General features: G+C 41.6%; 1 protein-coding gene and 1 long non-coding RNA gene across 2 annotated transcripts; one reads left to right on the top strand and one right to left on the bottom strand.

The window, feature by feature from the left end:
• Nucleotides 1-9,531: 9,531 nt before the first annotated feature.
• Nucleotides 9,532-11,049, bottom strand: LOC111973816 (uncharacterized). Its single transcript, XR_002878646.2, has 3 exons — nt 10,945-11,049; nt 10,703-10,767; nt 9,532-10,194 (listed from the first exon to the last, which is right to left on the bottom strand). It is a non-coding gene; the product is annotated as an uncharacterized lncRNA (long non-coding RNA).
• LOC111973815 (fibroblast growth factor 10-like) lies at nt 9,757-24,004 on the top strand. Its single transcript, XM_024001230.2, has 3 exons — nt 9,757-10,252; nt 20,585-20,688; nt 23,004-24,004. Exons 1-3 carry the CDS (start codon nt 9,763-9,765, stop codon nt 23,193-23,195), a joined length of 786 nt encoding a protein of 261 aa, XP_023856998.1. The 5' UTR covers nt 9,757-9,762; the 3' UTR covers nt 23,196-24,004.
• Nucleotides 24,005-25,241: the final 1,237 nt, after the last annotated feature.

Here is a 25,241-nt window from a genome sequence, read left to right as displayed (position 1 = left end):
GGTGATTAGCTACTAGCTGTATAACACTCAGCACTGTAGTACCAGGTTATGTTTCAGGGATCATGTTGAACTGGCCCAGATTTCCCTGGTTCCTCTGTCCCAGATGACCTGAGAAACTGCTCTCTGCTGCTGACACACACACACACACACACACACCACACGCTAAAGCATATAAGCTCTCACGCACCCTTTCCACGTGCACGCGCACGCACACACACACCGCCCACACGAGTTAGTCAGCAGTAATGGAACACCGGCCCAATGTGGAGCACAGTGTTGTGTGTGTGGTGGGTGAGTGAGAGGAGTTTTATTCCAAAATGCTATATATCCATTTTCAGAAAAATTGGTGAAAGAGATTATGAAAGAGATTGCATGTGTTTTTTCATGATCTAATCGTGGCATGAGGTTGTTCAATGACATATTTTGTATTTGTTCCAAAGCTATCACCTGATTCAATACATTAAGATGAGATCTGTAAAACATGTACATTTGATATTTTAGTCATTTAGCAGATGCTCTTGTCCAGAGCMACTTAATATKYATTCATCCTAAGAAAGCTAGGTGAGAGAACCACATATCACAGTCAAACACACAGGATACGAACATTCCATTCCAGCTAATTAATGAATGTATAGCGTTTGGCCAAAAAAAATCTAAATCTGAGAAGAGTAATATTTTAAACACACACACATGAAGGTACCCATAAGCAATCATTCCTGATGAGAAAAAAAATGTGTGGCTTTAGCATTTTAGAAGTAAACTCTTCGTGTGTGATTAGGCCTACTACCTAACCACGTCTCTCTTACTGACGTCATGTCATAGTGCATTGCCTAATTGATGTTGAGTCAGTAGGCTAGTAATTGCAAAATGGAAATAAACTCTGTCTGTTTTCCTTTTAACCTTAATTACACTTTAGCACTCCAAGCTGATTAGATGGTTCTCATACGAAAAGCATCTTAAAAGCCTAGTCCTGACCTGCAAAATGTATTTGTGCCATTTAGTCCAGGACTAGGCTTAATCTGGCTCTGGGAACCAGCCTGTTATGTTTAGATATTGTCTTTAGTTTGTAGATTTGATCATCTTTTCATCTTTTGTACCTTACTACTTGACATCATACCTCATTTGCAGTAAATAATATTATCCTATCTTGGCCTGTCCATTTTAGTTCTGATGATGCGATTCATGTTTGGGGTCTGTGTTAATGTTACTGCAGACCACTACCGCTCGTTACAGGTGAGCGGATCCAGTTTTTGACCTGTAAATAAACTCCTTTGGCCTGCTGCAACCGACCCGTGGACAGCGGCCATGCTGATAATGTAAGTGTCCATCCTGGATGTGAGATAACATGGCAAACATCTATCGCTCAGCATAAGACAGGAACCTCATTTGGGTTACCAGACACCCAACCGCCGCACACCGGCCTGGGACACATCAAATATTTACATCTGATGACTGGCTTAAAGGGCCTCAGGTCGCCTACAAACACAGGGGAACAGTTGCTAAGGGAACTGTCTTCTGTTCAAAATGAATGTAAACCAATTAGGTGCCAATTTCGCAGGCCATTCCATCGCCTATCAAGGTGAGGTGAGTATAGGAATGGATGCGTTGGAGACCGAGGTGTAGCCCAGTCCCTCCCATCTGGGCCAATCATACTGTGTACCTACGCAGTAACACAGGCATCCCTGTCTGTACTGTACTGTACCAGCCCTGTTCCTTTAGCAAAGAGAATATATTGCCCACCTGTCAAATCGCTGACATTGTCATTTTGAACAGTCCATCGGAATCATTCCATAAATGCTCTGCTTTGATTTCAAATCCACTTTTGGTATGAGGAACGTGTCAACTCAAATCCTATTTGATGCACGTGGTATCTATGGTGTTTTCCATGTCAGTGTTCTTTGTAATGGTGTTTTTGTTTCTGCACGGTACAAGGCAAGCTGCTGCAGCCTTCAGCTGGAGATCAGAAACACACTGGCCTGTTGCATTGTCTTTGCTTCTTGAACTTCAAAAGCATTACTCTGAGATAGATCAATAAAGATAGGGTAAACACTACATCCAGGGAGGGTAGAGAGATGAGACCCTGGCCGCTCTCCAGGAACTCCAAAGCCTACTTATATTGTTATAGGAGAAAAAAACACAGGCATGGTTGCATTTACAAGGAATTCTCTCTTCGAATTTGCTCTTCCGCTTCTCAGCTCGGATGCACCTGCAAAGGACAGTATCCTCTGTCTGAAGGGAAAGAAAAAACACTCAATAGAAGGGAATATCACGATACTTTTAAAAAACGTCACCTTTACCTAGAAAAAGAGATATGCCCACCAGAAACCAGGGTACAGTGCCTTCGGAAAGTATTCAGTCCCCTTGACTTTTTCCACATTTTGTTAGGTTACAGCCTTATTCTAAAATTGAGTAAATCGTTTTTTTCCTCTCATCAATCTGCACACAATACCTCATAATGACAAAGCAAAAACTGGATTTTTGAATTTTTTGCTAAAATGTTTTTTTTTWAATAAACTGAAATATCACATTTACATAAGTATTCAGACCCTTTACCAAGTACTTTGTTAAAGCACCTTTGGCAGCGATTACAGCCTAGAGTCTTCTTTTTTTAATCTTTTTTTTTAAAGGGGTGGATCAGCTTAATATTGCGGAAAGATTGTTGCTTCCATCAACATAATTGTCTGTATCATTTCCAATCCCCCATATATATTTTTTGTAAATATATCCATATACATACACGTATGCCATACATATTACACATTATACATAACATACCTATATAGATACACATACTTTTTTAAGAATGTACCTTTATTATTCCCCGCAAACCCTACCACCCTTCCCCCAATTGGAGTAAATAATAAACACTTAGGCTTCTACCTTCAGTTTATACATCTTATACACATTTTACAGACACAATCTATTTTACAATAGAATATATTTGTTTGTTTTAAGTCCTTCCTCGTTTTCTGATGTCCATCCAGTTAGATTTCTATTTGTAACTGTGCTATTTCATAAAATTGTGAACCTACTGTATATACATTTACAGACCCCGTATGTTTCACATTGGTTATCTTGTTATTAGTCCCACCCTTCAGCTCCATTGAACCCCACGCATCTATCTCTCAACATCATCCATTTTGGATTTCTATTTGCCATATATTTTTCAACTGTGCTGTGATGCTTCACAAAATTCTGACCTTTCTATTGTCATAGCTTCTACAGATTTAAATTCAAAATAATTATTTTTGCTAAAATAATTATTCTATTATTGATTGATTGACTATGGCTTTTCAAATCACCCAGTATTGCTATCTGCAGCGTTAGTTTTAGGCAAATGTTGCAATTCTTCAGCCATTTCTGGACCTGTGACCAAAAACGACTACATATGGACAATACTAAAATAAATGATCTAATGACTCTGCCTCCTCACAGCAAAATCTGCAGAGCTGGGAAGATTGTATCCCCCATATATACACTGCTCAAAAAATTAAGGGAACACTTAAACAAACACAATGTAACTCCAAGTCAATCACACTTCTGTGAAATCAAACTGTCCACTTAGGAAGCAACACTGATTGACAATAAATTTCACATGCTGTTGTGCAAATGGAATAGACAAAAGGTGGAAATTATAGGCAATTAGCAAGACACCCCCAAAAAAGGAGTGATTCTGCAGGTGGTGACCACAGACAACTTCTCAGTTCCTATGCTTCCTGGCTGATGTTTTGGTCACTTTTTAATGCTGGCGGTGCTCTCACTCTAGTGGTAGCATGAGACGGAGTCTACAACCCACACAAGTGGCTCAGGTAGTGCATTCATCCAGGATGGCACATCAATGCGAGCTGTGGCAAAAAGGTTTGCTGTGTCTGTCAAGCGTGTGGCCAGAAGCATGAGGCGCTACCAGGAGACAGGCCAGTACATCAGGAGACGTGGAGGAGGCCGTAGGAGGGCAACAACCCAGCAGCAGGACCGTTACCTCCGCCTTTGTGCAAGGAGGTGCACTGCCAGAGCCCTGCAAAATGACCTCCAGCAGGCCACAAATGTGCATGTGTCTCTTCTTCGAAAAATATGTTTTTTTTAAATCAATTAGTATATTTGAGTCTAACCACAATATTTGTTGTATTATTTGTTCTGTCTTTTCAGGTGGATTAAACTGAAATTGCAACCAACTTTCTAAGGCTTGTTTAAAAAATAATGATATTTTGGAGATTATTTCCTTTTCAAACAACCGAAAGTGAGCAGGTGTAATCTGAATAAAGGGAAAAAGGCCATTCTTGAACATAGGATGAGACATTCCTACCAATTTACTAGAGAACCAGTTTGGATTTAAGTATAACTTTTGTATGACTGATGCCTTTAGTGAGAGGTCTAATGCTTTAATATTTAATCATTTCTGCCCCCCGAAATTCATATTCGCTATATAAATAGGCCCTTTTAATTTTGTCTGGCTTGCCGTTCCAAATAAAATGGAATATTTTTTGTTCATATAATTTAAAAAGCAGGTGTAGGCAAAACCATAAGCAAATAGGTCAACTGTGATATAACTAAAGAGTTAATCAGGGTGATTTTTCCACAAATAGACAGGTATTTCCCTTTCCATGGTAGCAAGATCTTATCTATTTTTGCTACCTTTCTATAAAAATTTATTGGAGTGAGATCATATCTTTCTTTGGGAATTTGTATACCGAGTATGTCCACATCTCCGTCAGACCATTTAATTGGTAAACTACATGGTAATGTAACATTAGCATTTTTTTGTGATCCAATACGTAATATAGTACACTTATCATCATTTGGTTTTAATCCAGAGAGGATAGAAAAAATATCTAGATCCTCTATGAGGCCATGGGGAGATTCTAATTGTGGTTTTAAAAGAAAAGAGTCTTCTTGGGTATGACGCTACAAGCTTGGCACACGTGTATTTGAGGAGTTTCACCCATTCTTCTCTGCAGATCCTCTCAAGCTCTGTCAGGTTGGATGGGGAGTATTGCTGCACAGATATTTTCAGGTCTCTCCAGAGATGTGTTTGATCGGGTTCAAGTCCGGGCTCTGGCTGGGCCACTCAAGGACATTCAGAGACTTGTCCCGAAGCCACCCCTGCGTTGTCTTGGCTGTGTGCTTAGGGTCATTGTCCTGTTGGAAGGTGAACCTTCACCCCAGTCTGAGGTTCTGAGCACTCTGGAGCAGGTTTTCATCAAGGATCTCTCTGTACTTTGCTCCGTTCATCTTTCCCTCGATCCTGACTAGTCTCCCAGTCCATACCGATGAAAAACAGCCCCACAGCATGATGCTGCCACCATCATGCTTCACCATAGGGATGGTGCCAGGTTTCCTCCAGATGTGACGGTTGGCATTCAGGCCAAAGAGTTTAATCTTGGTTTCATCAGACCAGAGAATCTTGTTTCTCATGGTCTGAGAGTCTTTAGGTGCCTTTTGGCAAACTCCAAGCAGCCTGTCATGTGCCTTTTACTAAGGAGTGGCTTCTGTCTGGCCACTCTACCATAAAGGCCTGATTGGTGGAGTGCTGCAGAGATGGTTGTTCTTTTGGAAGCTCCTCCCATCTCCACAGAGGAACTCTAGACCTCTATCAGGGTGACCATCAGTTTCTTGGTCACCTCCCTGACCAAGGCCCTTCTCCCCCGATTGCTCAGTTTGGCTTGGAGACCTTCAATGCTGCAAAAKAAATTTGGTACCCTTCCCCAGATCTGTGCCTTGACACAATCCTGTCTCTGAGCTCTACTGACAATTTGTTTGGCATCATGGCTTGGTTTTTGCTCTGACATGCACTGTCAACTGTGGGACCTTATATAGACCGGTGTGGGCCTTTACAAATCATGTCCAATCTATTGAATTTACCACATGTGGACTCCAATCAAGTTGTAGAAACATCTCAAGGATGATCAAATGTAGACAGGATGTACCTGAGCTCAATTTTGAGTCTCATAGAAAAGGGTCTGAATACTTATGTAAATATGGTATTTATTTTTATTATTTTTAATACATTTGCAAAATTTTCTAAAAACCTGTTTATACATTGTCATTATGGGGTATTGTGTGTAGATTGCAGAGSATTTTTTTTCATCCATTTTAGAATAAAGCTGTAACGTAACAAAATGTGGAAAAAGTCAAGGGGTCTGAATACTTTCTGAATGCACTGTATATGAGGAGATTTGGGATTATGATATCTGGATAAAGGTTTTCAAATACATACCTGCTGTATCTAATGTGGCGATACCTATAGATGGGGCATTCAGTCTGTCAGAGAGAGAATGTTATATTGGCTCTCACATTTTCCATGAGAGGAACACAGGTTGTGCTTTAGCAATTGATAGGGACCATCAAAAAAATACTTAATAGCTATCAGAAGCAGTGGTGGAAAAAGTACCCAATTGTCATACTTGAGTAAAAGTAAAGATACCTTAATAGAAATTTACTCAAGTAAAAGTGAAAGTCACCCAGTAAAATATTCCTTAAGTTAATTTCTAAAAGTATTTTGTTTTAAATATACTTAAGTATCAAAAGAAAATGTAGTTTAAATATATACTTAAGTATCAAAAGTGTCATCATTTCAAATTCCTTATATTAAGCAAACCAGACCGCACAATTTTCTTGTTTTTTATTTATTTACGGATAGCCAGGGGCACACTCCAACACTAAAACATAATTTACAAACTAAGCATTTGTGTTTAGTGAGTCCGCCAGATCAGAGGCAGTAGGGATGACCAGGGATGTTCTCTTGACAAGTGTGTGAATTGGACCATTTTCCTTTCCTGCTAAGCATTCAGAATGCAACAAGTACTTTTGGGTGTCAGGGCAAATGTATGGAGTAAAAAGTACATCATTTCCTTTAGGGATGTACTGAAGTAAAAGTTGCGAGAAATAGAAATCGTAAAGTAAAGTACAGATACCCCAAAAAACGACTTAAGTAGTACTTTAAAGTATTTTTATGTCAGTACTTTATACCACTGATCAGAACATACAGTGTAAGGAAGGGCCTCAAATGCGGTGCGGTTAAAAAAGAAATGCAGTTATGTAAATTCCATGGGAATCGTATGGATGTCCATTATAATTCGGTCAATAATCAATATCAACTTATCCCTCCTCCTCCCAGCTCTGTTTCCTTTAAGTGCTGATTCCGGATATCGTGGTGGGAAGGTAGACAACAAAGGAAGTAGTCTACTGATAAGATTTTGTTTGTGGGGTACCTGATGAACACAGACAGCTAGCTTAAGACCAGACTTAGGACCCGACCAATGCTCTGGCAGCATGTCATTGACAGACATTAAAGCAGCCACTAAGAAAACCGTAGGGACTTCAGGAGAGAAAGCAGAAGGCAAGACATGGCATCAACTTCTAAAGGGATGAGAGGAGTAGACAAGGAAAAAAGGTGGTTTCATAAGTATAATTTACAGTAATTTACACTCAGCAAGATGATGATTTACAACCAAACAATTAATACTGGCAGTCTTGACAAATTTTAATTCTTATTTTTTTTCTCTAAGTAGGAAATTACTCCCCTGTGTATGATGATGTCATCTTGCTGAGTCTACCTTTCATTTCTTACAGTTTCAGTAACAGTCTCAGAAACCACCAATTCACAGATTGGAAATGTAGTTGAATAAAGTTAAATGGACTAAGGAATATTCTCCAACTAAATTGAATTACTGAACTTTTGACAACGTGACACAGTTCTGAGTAGGGTGGTAAAAGAGCTTCTACTTTGGCTGTGGGCCATGTGACACCTGACTCTCAGAGGAAGGTAGGTGAGATGAGAGAGGCCTGACAGATTCTCTTATAGCAATTGGATTGAAACCAGCAGTGGTAACCTTATAGTGTGTTTTATCAGGAGAGATAAGAAATGACACACACACACACACACACACTATATATACTCACCATGCACACTAAAACAGCCTACTCAGTAAAGTGTTTGAAACACCTATGTAACTGGTCTATTACTACTGCACATACCTCCATGTTATCTACCCAGATAAATCCTATCCTACCCTGGTCTCCTTTCCCACCACCACCCTTGTCATTCTGCCCCATATTCTCTCACACACACACACTCACACAAACACACACACACATCACCCTGACACAGCTCACTCCAATATTTTACAGGGGGTGATGGGAAATGAGAGAACGGTAGGTGGAGCGGAGTGGGAGGGAATGCACAAGAGATTTTCGGTTTGGGAATGCACGAGAGAAAGAGAACATATGTAAACATATGTTTCCCATGCCAATAAATCCCTTTGAAAGTAATTTAATATAGAGCGAGAGAGAGAGAGAGAGAGAGAGAGAGAGAGAGAGAGAGAGAGAGAGAGAGAGAGAGAGAGAGAGAGAGAGAGAGAGAGAGAGAGGTGGAGGGGGAGAGAGAGAGAACGAGAGGTTGGGGGTCTCATATTCACAAACACACATCTTTCAGTGACAGGTAAAGAGATCAGACCAGGCGTCCTTCTATCCAGCCTGGCCTCAGAGCCATACGAAAAAAAAAAGAAAAAAAATGGAGCACTTCCAAGACTTATGATACTTACAAATACTGTACTTACTTTAGACAGAAATGAAAGCAAGGAGGTTGGTCTGGGAGGATGGGTGTTTGTAATCCGTGACAGTCTAGCAATCCAAAGGTTGTGTGTTCAATTCACCTAACCTGCTACATAAATTCACCTAACCTTTGTTGTTTCAGTTTCCATAACCTTTCACGTAAATTATTCTAACATTTGTCGTTAGTTCTCCCAGTAATTCTCCTTTGTTGTTATGAGGCAACAAGCAACCTGGTTTCAGAGAAAGATGTATAATACTACATGTCATCCAAGATGTATATTAAGTTACGTCATCCAATTCGTATGCTATTGTTCGACCGAGTAAGACGTATGATACTCTAAGTCCTATAATTCATATTATATTGTATGACTGCTATCCCATTCATTTTGTAACCTAACGTTACGTATCACACTAAAAGTTGTGTCACAGATTTACATACTGAAGAATACAAATGACCCTGAGACCACGTCACATCAAACCCAGCAAGGGGAGCAAAACATCTTTAACACACACGTGCACAAACACACACACACACCCCTCCTCAGCCTGTCACCTCAGTGAAGGTGGAGCCACTGTAGAGAGCGGGAGAGAGAGAGAGTCCACTCCACACTCATCCACGGAAAGAGAGGAGAGAGCAGCGGAGGATTTCACACTCAAATGTATTTGACCTTCTTTGTGAAATCTGGAAATCCGTGGAGGGTATCTGGCAGCAATGAGCTGTTGAATGTTTGAGACTTGAGGGATGAACCTGGAGAAAGTGTTATAGCAGAACGGTCCTATATCAGTGGACCTTTCATTATTGGAGCAATCATCTGAGGAACTCTGGTTTGGAATTAAAGTCAGTGGGACATAGGACAGCTGCTTGATTTGTCATTGGAATACACTGACAGTATATGCACTGGTAAAAATAAGGTGGGTGTTTTTTGTTTTTATTTATCTACCTGGACATCTGTATAGGAAGAAACGTGAAAGAGAGGACACTTCAGATTTGTCATTGGAATTCATTGACTTTCAGGACAGTAACTGCTCGAGCTACCAGAAAACAGGAGGAACAGAAGGACATCTCTTTTTGCGTCGAGACCTGGTAGAAAAGGTATCAGATAGCCCCATTTCCCAGGAGGACTCCCCTCCCTGCCCTCCCAGCCTACCCTGTCCCCAGCAGCATGTCCCAGGCTGTGAGGCTGATTCCAGTCCTCCCCAAACCACTCTACCATGAGCACATGGGCTGCTGGAGGGAGTAAGGCTGCCTCTGCCTGGTCCACCTCTGGGTCTTGGTTTAGGTCTGGCTCCAGGTTTAGGTCTGGTTCTGGGTCTGGGCTAAGGTCTGGCTCCAGCTCCATCTCTGGGTCCTCCTTTTCCAGCCTGTCACTGTCTCTGCTGCTAGCACTGCTGCTCTCCCTTTCTATCCCTTTGGTTGTCTGTCATCAACCTCTCTACAGAGGCAGGAACCAGCCCCACAGCCCCAACAGCACTCTTAGTGCCCCAGTGAACAGTTCCCTGGCTGGGTCCAGGATTGGAGGGACTGGGCAGACTGGGGATCCCTTAGGAAGGACAGGGGGTCCACTTGGGAGGCATGTACGCAGCTACAACCACCTGCAGGGAGATGTGCGGCGGAGAAAGCTCTTCTCCTTCCAGAAGTTCTTCCTGCGGATCGATAAGAATGGCCGAGTCAACGGGACCAAGAGTAAAGATGACCCACTCAGTAAGTAACCACAAGAGTATGTTTTTCAATTTGTAGGAAAGTGAAAGAGGGGGAAACAGAGGTTCAACCATAGTGTATTCAAAATTAACCATTGTGTTGTTTAAGCTTTCTCAAACCTTCTGGCACGGTCTTCACTACAGAACATCATACAAATTACAGAAAAAAAGGAAACAAATTCAAATGATTGACTTGAGTTGAAGGATTTTACAGAATAACATTTTTTTTGCATTGATCATTTCAAATACTGTATGTTGAATCAAAATGGCAAGATTTGTCTCCGAGCAGTTCACAGATGTTAAACCTTTTAGTTTAGTTCACATTCCTGATTAAAAGCTCCTTTTTCCGTCTCTAGCAAACATCCTTGTGATATCTGGCCTCTCCAAACATTCAGCACAATGATGGTAGATCTCAGATGGCTAAAACAGGACAAGGGAGGAATAGATTACCAACCTGTTATCTGTCATTATTCACTGCCCAGGGTAAATAGCGCTGATAACAACTAGACAGGAGCAGGACTGGGGGAAGGAGAGGAAACGTCAATCACTACCATGCTCTGTGACTCTCTCACACACAGCCAGTCTGCTACATAATGCCGATACCGTCTGGTTTCTGATCACTGCAGTATCATGTGAATGTGATCTGATACATTCACACAGGTACAGTAACATAAATGGGGATGTTTTTTTACTCACGCCAAATTGTTGTGCCTGAATATCCTATTGTAAACGGTGTAGCATGGCCAGTATGTCTAAGCACTTTGTTGCCGTCTTCACTGCAGCTCTTTTTACTTAGTGTTCTCAGTGATCACTGGGAGAAAAAATAACTTTCTATCAACCCACTTCCCAATTAGCTACGTGTGTGAGCCTATCTGTGTGCGGGCACTCACATGCTCAAGTGGGTGTGTGTTCGGATGTAGAAGCCAAGGAACCAGCGGCACATGTGCCCACTTAAACTACAACCTCCACCCACCCACCACACCTACCACCCCCCATCCCCGGTATATGGTACTCTAACGTTTCTCCTGGGAGTTCTTAACCACACATTCAATCAAAGACACTTATGGGAAACAGTAAGGGATGTACAAATGCCACTAATGGTGTTTGTTTTGACAAGAATATGACAGAAATGTCTTTATAGACTYTACACTTTTATATAAATGTATTTATAGACTTTAAACTGTCTTTATTTGACAGTGAGGCAAAAATGCAATGAATTTCAATGGGCCCCTTTCGGGTATTTGTGAAATAGTACAACAGCCAGGCTAGCAATGTCTTTACTAAGATGGTTGGTGGGTTCAACTTGACGCTATAGTACGTGTAAACCTATTGAACCTGTCAATTATCTCTCACCATTACTCCTCACAATTCTTTACATTTCTAGGCTATAATACTAGTACTAGTAGTATATATTAGTAATATTCTGTTGTATATATTACTAAGCATTTGCAAAAGATGACCTAGTTTATCTTTGGGTTGAGTATGAATGCAGTGGTAGGGGAGGGGGGGGGGTACTAATTCATGAATGACATGGTTAACGTCATTGTGGTCACATCAAAGCTACGAGTGTTCAGTATCAATGGTGGTGCTGTCACAAAGCCGTGTCCTAGGGGGGACTGGGGACAGTGTGTGTGGATTATATGGCCCATGATCAGGTTCACAGGGAAAGGGATACTACAGAAGAGCAGCTCTAGTTTCTGCTCTGGACCAGGGGCTAGACATGATCCCTGGGAGGATGTCCTAGACATGATCCCAGGGAGGATGTCCTTTGTAGGCCCTTGAAATGGCACTAGATCAGGTTTTTGGCACTGGTTCTGTGGTAATGCCTAGTTAAACACTCCGGGTTGATAGAAAACAATAACATAGAACCGATATACTGTATGAATAAAACTAGAAAAGGCCATTTCCTAAACTAAATCTGTGTGCTTGTTCTTGCTAGGAGCAATCCCATGAAATATGTTGAGTTAAAGTTTTGGTAATCTTTCCATAGATATGTTAAATCATGATTATGTTTATGCACTACAAAAGCATATCTGGAGACAATGTTACCAGTTTAGATTTTTTTTTAAACATCCCTCACTCTCTCACTAGTCAGTCATTCTTATTTCTCCTCTTTAGAGATATGGTTTACGTCAAGTTTGTTTGTGTGCAAGGCTGAGACCCGACCTTTGAACCCTGGTTACAACAGTGCAGCAATAGAAGGGAAACAACTGTTTTGGGGTTTGAAATACCAACCTTGCTAGCACAGATCTCTACAGATGTAGAGGTGGTGGTTTTGGGGGCTGCCCATGGCCCTGTGAGGACCCTGCTCTGTTTAAGAGCCTGTATCCAACCTCCCACAGATTTATATGGATGCCAGTGCAAAACTGTCCCACATGGCACTCCATCATGCTGGGATTCTGCTGGGAGCTTACAGAGAGAGGGGGCTGGAATGGAAACCCCGGAAATGGAGCTTTGCTAAAATAAGCACATGGGTATAAAGCTATACAAGCTAGCCGGCATGCAGAGTAACAAAAAATGTGCTTATCGATAACCTAATTTGCTATACATTGTTACATTTCACCAAATTTGAACAACCTAAAGCATTTCTAATGAATTGTACGTTGTTACTGGGACGGGTAATGGTGGACTCTAGCAGTGCTAACTGAGGCACTAACAGATGTGTGGCGGCAGACGGATTAGTCTAATTACCCCAAACTGGGATTGTGTGAGTATGAGCCCAGCCTGTCAAGAGCGCAGGAGGCAAATATAGGAGGCCACCAAACGTGTCTGTGTGTCTCTCTCTCTCTCTGCCAGGGGCCATGTGTGCTGAGGCGCCAACGGACTTGGCCTGACATGGTCCCCACTTGCTCTCTCTGTGTGTGTGTGTGTGTGTGTGTGTGTGTGTGTGTGTGTGTGTGTGTGTGTGTGTGTGTGTGTCTGTGTGTGGTGTGTGTGTGTGTGTGTGTGTGTGTGTGTGTGTGTGTGTGTCTGTGTGTGTGTGTGTGTGTGTGTGTGTGTGTGTGTGTGTGTGTGTGTGTGTGTGTGTGTCTGTGTGTGTGTGTGTGTGTGTGTGTGCGCGTGCGTGCGTGCCCCACAGAAGGGAAACCACAGCCAGTACTCTCAGGGACACTGAGATAGAGATGTAAAGTTGTTTATGGACGTGGATAGAGGAAGGATATGAACAAACTAATTACATTCAATGTGGTCCTCATCTGCTTAACAGCTGATTTATGTTTCCATCCATCCCATATTTCAACATGACAATACAGTTCGAATGGTTCCAGATCTCTAAGTATATTTTTCCTCATTTTAAATCAAGCAGTCTACCGTATCTGTACTGTAAGCTCTGTCAAAATATTTCTGAGACAACACATATTTTTCATAGAGTAAACTTCCAGTTACCAAGAATAACAATGAAAACTGCAAAACACACTGAACTTGGCAACCACTGTGGAAAATCCACCTTTAATTCACATTGGCATTGTCTGCACCCTTCGACCCTAACGCACCATTTACTGTAGTAACTACAAACAGAGCGTATCAAATGAGCCACACATTAGGAAAAAGAATCAGTATGCAACAACAAATATTTCCCTAAATAAACAGATGGAAATGTGTGGGTTGACCCAGGGCCATGTTTTTATGCGTGGTGTATCAGAAAACCACTACACAACACACAGGTGTCACATTGGTGCTGGGTGTCGTAATGTGTAGTATGTTGAATGAAAAACACATTTCTCCTAATGGCTTTGTTTTGTGGCATTGTGGATATCATTCCTAAGTGAGCAAGTAGACATTAATCATCACAGACTGAGTGGTACAGGTGGGAAATACTATAAAGTGTGTGTGTGTGTGTGTGTGTGTGTGTGTGTGTGTGTGTGTGTGTGTGTGTGTGTGTGTGTGTGTTGGTGTGTGTTGTGTGTGTGTGTGTGTGTGTGTGTGTGTGTGTGTGTGTGTGTGTGTGTGTGTGTGTGTTCATGCATAGAGATGGGGGGCTTTAATTTGAGCCAGTTTGCTACAGCAGGAAAATGATCCTGCAGCAACAGGAAATTATAATTATTATGTGGATTATAATTAATGGACATTTTTTAAGGGGTTTGCTACATTTTTTGTTAGGGCAAATGACATTTTAAAGTGGAAATTACAAACTATGAAAGCCTTTTKAAACCTTGAATATACTACAAGTTTGCATTTYCTGCAGGGAAATTCTCAGCAACGAAAGAGTGATCCAATTAAGATCCTACATCCGAATGGGTGTGTGTACGTGATGTGTACAATGTATACTCTATGTTTGTGTGGGGGGGAGACTCTTTGTGTGTGTGTGTGTGTGCTCAAACTTTATAAGAGCCGTCTCGCCCCAGCCCCGGGCGTGTGTCTTTGATCAGTGGTCATTAAGTTATTTATAATCCTCATCTCCCTGTCTCTCTGTCATGGCCTCTGTTCTCCTCTGTTCTTTCTTCTTTCATCCCTAGCATGTTTACAGAGGGGCCAGAGACGACCTTAGATAGTCTTACATCCTCACACGATACCGGACACCTGATCCCTTACAGAAGCAACTCTCAGATCTTCAATGGCCGTTGTGTCATAGTCCCCACCACCACTTCACCTAACGGTAGAGCTGGGCGATATGGACAAAAATCCATATCACTGTAAATGTACTGAAGTATCATGGTAACGATACATTTAACGATAAGTTTATAATATTAAAGTGCCCCACAATATTTTTTTATATATAACCCTAAAAATGACTACTACTTTGAATGTTGTAGCTGTCAATAGTCCCATTAACAATCACACATATTAGCAAACATATCTCATTTCAAACTTGTCAGCCAGCCCGTCTATAGGGCGGGTTGGCTGACAAGTTTGAAATTAGATACGTTTTTAGGGTTATATCTTTTTTTAAATGTCACAAAAATRACCACCTTTACTCCACACACAGAGAAGCGTAYAAAGCTCTCCCTCGCCCTCCATTTGGCAAATCTGACCATAATTCTATCCTGATTCCTGCTTACAAGAAAAAMTAAAAGCAGGAAGCACCAGTGACTCGGTCAATAAAAAAGAGGTCAGTTGAAGCAGATGCTAAGCTACAGGACTGTTTTGCTAGCACAGACTAGAATATGTTCTGGGATTCTTCCTATGGTATTGAGTAGTACACCACATCAGTCATTGGCTTCATCAATAAGTTCATCGATRACGTCGTCCCCACAGTAACTGTACGTACATACCACAACCAGAAGCCATGGATTACAGGCAACATCCACWCTGAGCTAAAGGCTAGAGCTGCTGCTTTCAAAGAGTGGGATTCTAACCCGGAAGYTTATAAGAAATCCCGCTATGCCCTCCGATGAACCATCAATCAGGCAAAGTGTCAATACAGGACTAAGATCAAATCATACTACACCGGCTCCGACGCTGGTCGAATGTGTCAGGGCTTGCAAACSATTACAGACTACATAGGGAAGCACAGCCGAGAGCTGCCCAGTGACACGAGCCTACCAGACGAGCTAAACTACTTCTATGCTCGCTTCGAGGCAAATAACACTGAAACATGCATGAGAGCATCAGTTGTTCCGGACGACTGTGTGATAACGCTGTCCGCAGCCGATGTGAGTAAGACCTTTAAACAGGTCAAAATTCACAAGGCCACATGGCCAGATGGATTACCAGGACGTGTACTGCGAGCATGCGCTGACCAACTGGCAAGTGTCTTCACTGACATTTTCAGCCTCTCCCTGTCCGAGTCTGTAATACCAACATGTTTTAASCAGACCACCATAGTCCCTGTGCCCAAGAACACTAAGGTAACCTGCCTAAATGACTACCGACTCGTAGCACTCACATCTGTAGCCATGACGTGCTTTGAAAGGCTGGTCATGGCTCACATCAACACCATTATCCCAGAAACCCTAGACCCACTCCAATTTGCATACCATCCTAACAGATCCACAGATGATGCAATCTCTATTGCCCTCCATACTGCCCTTTCCCACCTGGACAAAAKGAACACCTATGTGAGAATGCAATTCATTGACTAAAGCTCAGCGTTCAACACCATAGTGCCCTTAAAGCTCATCAATAAGCTAAGGACCCTGGGACTAAACACCTCCCTCTGCAACTGGATCCTGGACTTCCTGACGGGCCGCCCCCACGTGGTAAGGGTAGGTAGCAACATATCCACCACGCTGATCCTCAACACAGGGGCCACCCTGGGGTGCGTGCTCAGTCCCCTCCTGTACTCCCTGTTCACTCCTGACTGCATGGCCAGGCTCCAACACCACCATCAACTCCAACACCATCATTAAGTTTGCCGATGACACAACAGTGGTAGGCCTGATCACCGACAACGATAGGGACAACCTATAGGGAGGATAGGGACAACCTATAGGGAGGAGGTCAGAGACCTGGTCGTGTGGTGCCAGGACAACAACCTCTCATGCAACGTGACCAAGACAAAGGAGATGATTGTGGACTACAGGAACAGGAGGACCGAGCATGCCCCCATTCTCATCGATGGGGCTGTAGTGGAGCAGGTTGAGAGCTTCAAGTTCCTTGATCMCCAACAAATTAACATGGTCCAAGCACACCAAGACAGTCGTAAAGAGGGCACAATAAAACCTATTCCCCCTCAGGAGACTGAAAAAATTTGACATGGGTCCTCAGATCCTCAAAAGGTTCTACAGCTGCACCATCGAGAGCATCCTGACTGGTTGCATCACTGCCRAGTATGGCAACTGCTCAGCTTCCGACCGCAAGGCACTACAGAGGGTAGTGCGTACGGCCCAGTACATCAMTGGGGCCAACCTTCCTGCCATCCAGGACCTCTATACCAGGTGGTGTCAGAGAAAGGCCCTAAAAATTGTCAAAGACTCCAGCCACCCTAGTCATAGACTGTTTTCTCTGCTAACTCACAGCAAGCGGTACCAGAGCGCCAAGTCTAGGTCCAAGAGGCTTCTAAACAGCTTCTACCCCCAAACCATAAGTCTCCTGAACATCTAATGAAATGGCTACCCAGACTATTTGCATTACCCCCCCCACCCCCTTTTATGCCGCTGCTACTATTTGCTATTATCTCTGCTTTAATAACTCTACCTACATGTACATATTACCTCAATTACCTCGACTAACCGTTTCCCCCACACATTGACTCTGTAACGGTACCCCCTGTATATAGTCTTGCTATTGTTATTTTACTGCTGCTCTTTAACTACTTGTTACTTTAATTTCTTATTCTTATTCATATTTGTTAGACTGCATTGTTGGTTAGGGGCTTGTAAGTAAGCATTTCACTGTAATGTCCAAATCTGTTGTACACCTGTTGTATTCGGCACATGTGACTAATATAATTTGAAGAAGCTGTCATTTTCATTTTTTAAATGTAACCTTTATTTAACTAGGCAAGTCAGTTAAGAACAAATTCTTATTTACAATGACAGCCTACCAAAAGCCCTCCTGCAGGGACAGGGGTTGGGATTAAAAATGTAAAATAAATAAAATATAAATATAGGACAAAACACACATCACGACAGGAGAGAAAACACAACACTACATAAAGAGAGACCTAAGACAACAACATAGCAAGGCAGCAACACATGACAACCCAGCATGGGAAGCAACACAACATAACACTAACATGGTAGCAACACAACATGGTAGCAGCACAAAACATGGTACAAACATTACATTTGGCATGAGGATTATAACAATTGCATATKACATTTATGTATGAACAGTTTGGCTCGTTTGGTATGTAGGCCACCAATTCACAGTGCAAATATTCTGGTTACCTAAAAGCCATTCGAAAAGGTTGAATTATACCCTAGTAACCATAGCATGCTGTTGTTGTAGACAGCTGAGGTTATTAATTGTGCTCGTAGTATCAGAGGTCAGAGAGATAYAGCTTCCTAATATGTCCTTTGACCAGAGAGCCCATTTATCATCCACACACGCACACACACACACAAACACACACACACACATTTATCTAATCTGATGCTGGTGTGTGTTAATGACCCCTCTCTGTTTCCCATGGCACGTTTGATTTTATGCCTCACTCCTTGACTTCTTCTTCCCATTTCCTGTGTGGTGTTGTTATCCTATCTTGCAACACACACACACGCGCACACACACATACAGCTAGGGAGTATGAACTGTAGGGAGTTGTCATGACGATGGCATGGTTCCCCTCCTTCCTCTCCCTGATGAGTGCTTGTGTGGCTGCCTGTGTCCCTGTCCCAACTCCCTGTCTTGTTGTCAGACCGTCTAAAAAGGTACTGTGTGAAGACTTGAAGAGGCAGGTKACCTGAAAAAAAGTGCCCTCTAAAATATACAGTGATTTACATCCCTGTCTCCACATCATGTATAAAAAAGGGGATTAGAAATTATGCAAGTAATGTTATTTGATCAACTCCAATTCTATCTACTAATTTCATAGCTGACTAATGAAATTAGCTGCCCCCCCAAAAGAAATGACCTTGTGGCAGTGAGGTCTACATCATTCGGTAGAGCTGGGATGATAAATAGGAAATTATCGACACCGACCAAACTGATCCACCTATCATGGACATTTTTCTGATATCGTTCATTACGAATAAATCACCTATAGAAATAAATGGATGCGTGCGCAGCTATGGGGCAAAACAGACAGGTTGGTATATGTGAACTATATTTAGTCTCCAAATGTTTGAGAAGATAAATTCATTTGCACAATCAGTACATGTTGTTCTTCAAATACATCGTTACAGTTGTTGTTTAGCTAGCTAGCACATTTTTTGCCATATTAGCATTGACATGAAATCARTCAAAAAAACTCAAAAGAAGACATGGTATCAAGAGCAAGATAAAACCAGCCTAGGATTCCCCACATGACTGGGCTCCCGAGTGGCGCAGTGGTCTAAGACACTGCATCTCAGTGCAAGAGGTGTCATTACAGTCCCTGGTTCTACTCCAGGTTGTATCAGATCCGGCTGTGATTGGAAGTCCCATAGGGCAGCACACAATTGGCCGGGGTAGGCCGTCATTGTAAATAAGAATTTGTTCTTAACTTATTTGCCTGGTTAAATAAAWWAAAAAWWAAAAAATGAGTTAAGTTGAAGTCTGTTGTTTTGTGTAGAGGGAATGTAGATGAAGCAAGCTTATTTGGATGAAATCAAGGATGGATGGATGGATGGATGAAAACTCTACCCTACAGTTGAAGAGGTTCTTTAGGATTTTCTCTGACTATTAACTAGAGTATTTTATGTATCTACTGAGCACCATAAGTAGCATGACAGTTCAAATAGGGGGTGCTGATACCTGTCCTGTTGATATCTGTCCTGTTGATATCTGTCCTGTTGATATCTGTCCTGTTGATACCTGTCCTGTTGATATCTGCCCTGTTGATATCTGCCCTGTTGATACCTGTCCTGTTGATATCTGCCCTGTTGATATCTGCCCTGTTGATATCTTCCCTGTTGATATCTGTCCTGTTGATATCTGCCCTTTTTCACACATGAACAACCTGTACAAGTGTGTGGTGTGAAATTGAAATGTGTTTTTTGAATATCCCACTTCCCCTGCCATTATTGATGCGACCCTGGAGCAATTAGGGTTAAAGCTGCAATATGTAACTTTTTGGGAGACCCAACAAAAGTCACATAGAACTATGAGTTATAGCTCTGTCATTCTCATTGAAAGAAAGTCTAAGAAGTGGTAGATCTGTTCTATGTGCGCTATTCTTGCTTGTTTTTTGTCACAAACAGAAATTAGGCAAACTATACAAATTTTAGCCACTGGGAAATGGATTTCTACATAGTGCATCGTTAGGTGCCTTGCTCAAAGGCAGATCGACAGATTTTTCACCTAGTTGGCTCTAGGATTTGAACTAGCAACTTTTTGGTTACTGGTCCAATGCTCCAACTGCTAGGCTACCTGGCACCTAGTTGGCTATGAACCCACACAATTTCACCTWGAGGCTTTCTCAAACACATCCAGCCAATGTGTTGTCTTAAGAAAGGCTCTAGCCGGAACATTTAATGTGTCAATTATTGATGGGCTTGGCTTGGGTAACAATGGATGGAATCCTGTCGCCTCACTTGACAGTCTGTGCTGCYGTCCATGGACCATATAGATCTGTCCATTTCCCTATATCTGACACAGCTGGTGGCTGGGCCTTTGTCTTCCTCAGTCAGGAGGGGCAGGCAGACTGCTGACTGTTTTACAAACTCTTATCTGCCGTGTATGTGACTACAGCCGATCCAGAACACTAGCTTCTATTTCCCCTGCCTCTGATGTCCCTTAAAATCCTCCCCTCTACAAATGGTCATGATGATTATAAATGGCTTATAAGAAGGTGTTTTTTTGTGTTTATTCTCAGGTATTCTGGAGATCACATCAGTGGATGTGGGCGTGGTGGCTATCAAAGGACTGGGCAGTAACTACTACCTGGCTATCAGCACCAAGGGAGAGCTGTATGGAGCGGTCAGTATCCGTGTCAGAGGTCATTCAACAAGCCTCAAAGAGATCCCCATAGATTCTTCAGTCTTTATCACAAGATTGTTTAACTATGTAGCTGCTTTCACGTTTAACCAATGGTGCGGTGGAAACCATGAAAAGTGCTAAGAGCACACGAGCATTTACAGACKAAATTGGAAGTCAGCAAGTCATGACTATAGTTCTAAGTGACACAGACGTTAGATTACATCACATTTATCACTGATTTGAATAATTAACCATTTATATTGAGTGTACCCCTCTGGTACATCTTGACTAMGTTGAATTGGTTCCCACTGGGCAAAATCAATGTTGTTTTCAACTGAACTTTTCAACGTATCGTGACGTGGAAACTATGTGGAAAATATATTGGATTTGAAAAAAGCCATCAACTGTTGTTTTGAGATGAAATTTCAACCGCAGGATTATGCCATCATAGTGATTCATTTTCAACATTGACCAACATTGTATAAAATGTGTTGAATTTGTACCTTTGAAACAATGTCAGATCTTCAACTCAATATCCACTATAAGAAAGAAACAAAATGCTGGTCAGCACCTCCTACTGGGCAGTTGATATATCTACAGCTACCCTTTAGTCTCCCATCCAGGGTTTTAACCAAGCCTAGCTTTGATATTTATCACTGACTGTTACCAATGCGCTTTTGTGAGAATGATTGTTAAGAAATCTCCACTTAATAGATTCACTGTTGCTATCATAGTCATTCCCAAGCGTGGGTTTAAGAGAGCAAATTAGATGTAACCATATATTTTCAATCATGTATCATCAATGATGCTATTTAGGCCTATACAGCATTTGGGAAGTCATCAATAGCTATTGTTTAAATTCAACCCAGTGTTCAACTAAAACTAGACAATAGGTCTAGGCCTAGGATTTTAAGCTTTGGTTGATTTCAAAAGRAACACTACAAGTTAGTAATACAAATATGTTGGATTCACATCTCCATCCAAACCAAAAATCGAAGTTAAAGAATATAACTGTATTTAAAGTGCATTTAAAGTTAGATTTAATTTAATTTAATCCTATTAATTAGCTTAGATGTTTGGTTTGAATGAATCCACCATTTCAATTATTCATTTGTAGACAAACTGGAAGTAAGCCAGACACAGTGGCACAGACAGAAYTATCCAAGGACACATATCCTTCAAATGTTSCTATTTGGTTGCGTTGACAACCAAACACAATTCAAGTATCACTTTTGACATACAGTAAATAGTCTATTAACTTGTTGACCAGTTWAAAAAAGTATACGTTGGATTCAGGCCTCAATCTCAACCAAAAATAAAAGTTAAAGAATAGGACTAAGCCAGTTGCTCAGATGGGACTACCCAAGCAGTAGATACATCTCCTTTAAACGTTGATATTTGGTTGCATTGTTAACCAAACACAATTCAATATTACTTTTGTAATACAATAATGTAACAGTATTTATTCAACACATCCCGTGCCACATTCTGAGGTTACTGTAACAATACATGTCTTCTTATGTAATCATAGAAAGCTGCATGCTCAAGATAGCACGCAAATGTCACGCAAAAAAAGCACGCAAAATGTATATAATAATATGCGCAGAATCTCAAACTCCGTTGACCACTTGCATTTATGTACTTAAATAATCTCAATTGCAATCCAGGTCATTTGGTTACGCTATTAGATGAAGCACAATGTTAACACATTAAGTTGTTGTACAAATATACAAAATATCTAACGTTGTATTCCCATTTGAACTTTGTTGTGCTTTTAAAATGGTTGAACGCGCAGTAATAACACATTTAGGTGACAACTAAAAGAAAAATCGGACATTTGATTTTCGATTGGAATTTCGTTGTGCTTTTAGATTGCTGAAAGCATAGTGACAACACATTGGGAATTAAACAAACTTTTGGCTGTCTTTTGAGTGGCTGAAAATAGGTTGTAATATAATTGATCAATCTATCAACCATTTACATTTACATTTAAGTCATTTAGCAGACGCTCTTATCCAGAGCGACTAACCAAATATTACCCAATTCTCCACGTTGGAATTACGTGGTGTACCCAGTGAGTTATCAGTTAGCTAATTAGATTGAATTAGGTTGAATAAATACCGGGAAATATTTTGATTTAAACTCTTGTATGAACAGTACACCACTGGATTAACTGTAGTGGTGGTATTTTTACATCCTTTGCCAGTGTATGCACTTCAAAAACCGGAAATGGTTGAATCAGTATAAAATGGATTCAGTCAATGACCAAATACACATATGTGAATGTAACCCAATAATGTCCCTTGTTCTTCCAGAAAGAGTTTGGCATTGACTGCACACTGAAGGAACGTATTGAAGAGAACGGCTATAACACCTACGCCTCAGCCGAGTGGAGGAACAAGAAGAGACAGATGTTTGTGGGCCTGAGTGTCCAGGGGAGGCCACTGAGAGGGAAGAAAACACGGAGGAAGAATACGGCCACACACTTCCTCCCCATCATGGTGTGATGATGAGGAGCTTTTCACTGGACTAGACCCTGTCGGAGAGCTAATTCAGCACTGAACAATCTTTCAACTAAGGATAAGAAAGGGCTCTAATCTGGACAGAGAGCACCTGAACTAAAATACATATTTTGTCTAAGGAAGTTACTTAACTGCGCAGATGCTGCCTCCCACTGGGCACGGACGTCAATTCAACGTCTATTCCACGTTGGTTCAATGTGATTTCATTGAAATTACGTGGCGCAACGCTGATTCAATCAGCTGTGCCCAGTGGGCTGCTTCTGACTTTGCTTGAGATAGTTTATTGGTTTGGGGGATGGACAGTGTTTTCTGTGGCACATGGTGAAACATAAACTCTATTCTGTGCCAAGTCATTGGAAGGAGGTGGACTGAAGGAGGACGTGACATTCGGGGGACAAAGTAGGAGGCTGTTTCACACATCAAGTGGATGAACTGAGGAAGCACTGGTTTTGTGTGTACAAAACACTTGTTACAAACTGTTATTCACGGTTCTCAATCGCATTTCAATAATCTGAACAGGTTTGGAAATCAAGAAGAAGGGCTAACAGATCATTAAATGCGAAAACAGCAATAAACTCTTGAGCAAGATCCTAGTGCTCATTTTAAGCCTGAAACCATGACAAAAGTGAATATATAATGTATACTTAACCACTAAGTTCTGACTGTGTTGAAGCAAATTATTTATTTTGTGTAATATTTAACTGGAGGTGGAAAGAAGGTGAACATTTATTTGCATTATTTTACACCTTTAATGTCTATAAGAGAAAATAAAATGAGACGTTTCCTCCTCTGTATCCAGATGTTCTCATGTCCATCACTAAAGTGTGCAACTAAAACTGGTTGACTCGGTAAACATCCAACAAATACACACATCAGAATGTGAACTAATACTGTCTACATAGGTAACAGGTTATGGTAAAAAGAAAGATAACCCAGAGCACAGAAAACAAGTGTAGTTTTCGAGTGACTATTCTTATCAGGCTGACTGAGGTAGGGAATGACAAAAGGCAACCATTACAGGCCCACCAGATATTCCATGTGGCAACCATTGCGCTAATGATTAGAGTTCCCAAACAAACTGGAAACATACAGGCCAACCACATCAAAACGGAAGGGAGGTAACTACCCTGGTATGGGCTGTAGATGCTTACATCATTTTTTCAACTATCACCCCATTACCGTGGAGCTGCAACATTCCCGAATGTTGCGGAGGCCTTGGGCCACATGGATACAGAAAGAAACCYTTTTTTCATACAGTAAGTAATATGAAGAAAAGTTGATAGTATGTAGACCTCACGTTTCTGCATTGTATTGTCCCACATCAAGCCCTTATTAGAATGTGGTGCAGGGTATGTGGGGTAGGAGGCTGTGAGTGTGTGTTTGTGTGTGCGTGCCTGTGTGGGCGCATGCGATGCGCGCACGCGATGCGTGCGTGAGAGAGATGTCCGTATGACCTGTGTCTCGCCACCCACCTCCTCCTGTAATCGTCAACAAATGCTCTAATCAATSACAGCTGTCAGATGCCAGATCAAAAGACCAGGGGGAAAATGTTAACACCACGAACGCTCGGTCCTGTGCCTCTCTCATCTAAATATATTTTTATGTAAGGGTGTGAAATTGGGAAAAGAGCACAGAGTGTGTGCAGAACTAACATGAAAATGTCCAGATTTGTCCCATTCAACTAGAGACCGTGATTCCTGACCTGGAACTACTGTAAATGCTTGGAGATACTGTAGGATGCCAGGGATCATGACAGTATTTGCTTTGAGCTAGAAATGCTAATATTGTCCCCGTAATGATGGCTTAGGGACTCACAACAAATTGTTTTGTGATGTTGCAATGTATTGCAATGTATACTGCAATGGTCCTTACTATATGAGCCAAGTTAAATTCCCACCAAATGGGGTTAACCCTATTGATGCAATGCGCAGGGTGTTTGCCTTTCCCGCCAGCCACCCAGGTTTGATTCCCTGCCGTGCCGTTCGCTACGTTGGTGTCAGAAGTGGAATGGTGACTGTGAGGCCATTGGAG

Source organism: Salvelinus sp. IW2-2015, linkage group LG15 (genome assembly GCF_002910315.2).
Source record: "Salvelinus sp. IW2-2015 linkage group LG15, ASM291031v2, whole genome shotgun sequence".
NCBI lineage: Eukaryota > Metazoa > Chordata > Actinopteri > Salmoniformes > Salmonidae > Salvelinus > Salvelinus sp. IW2-2015.
This window is presented reverse-complemented; position numbering and strand designations above follow the sequence as displayed.

Excerpts from the sequence above, each read along its gene's own strand:
- LOC111973815 (XM_024001230.2), top strand. The coding sequence starts at position 9,763 with ATGAGCACATGGGCTGCTGGAGGGAGTAAGGCTGCCTCTGCCTGGTCC. Across the intron at positions 10,253-20,584 it reads GAGTAAAGATGACCCACTCA|GTATTCTGGAGATCACATCA; the intron begins GTAAGTAACCAC and ends GTTTATTCTCAG. Across the intron at positions 20,689-23,003 it reads AGGGAGAGCTGTATGGAGCG|AAAGAGTTTGGCATTGACTG; the intron begins GTCAGTATCCGT and ends TTGTTCTTCCAG.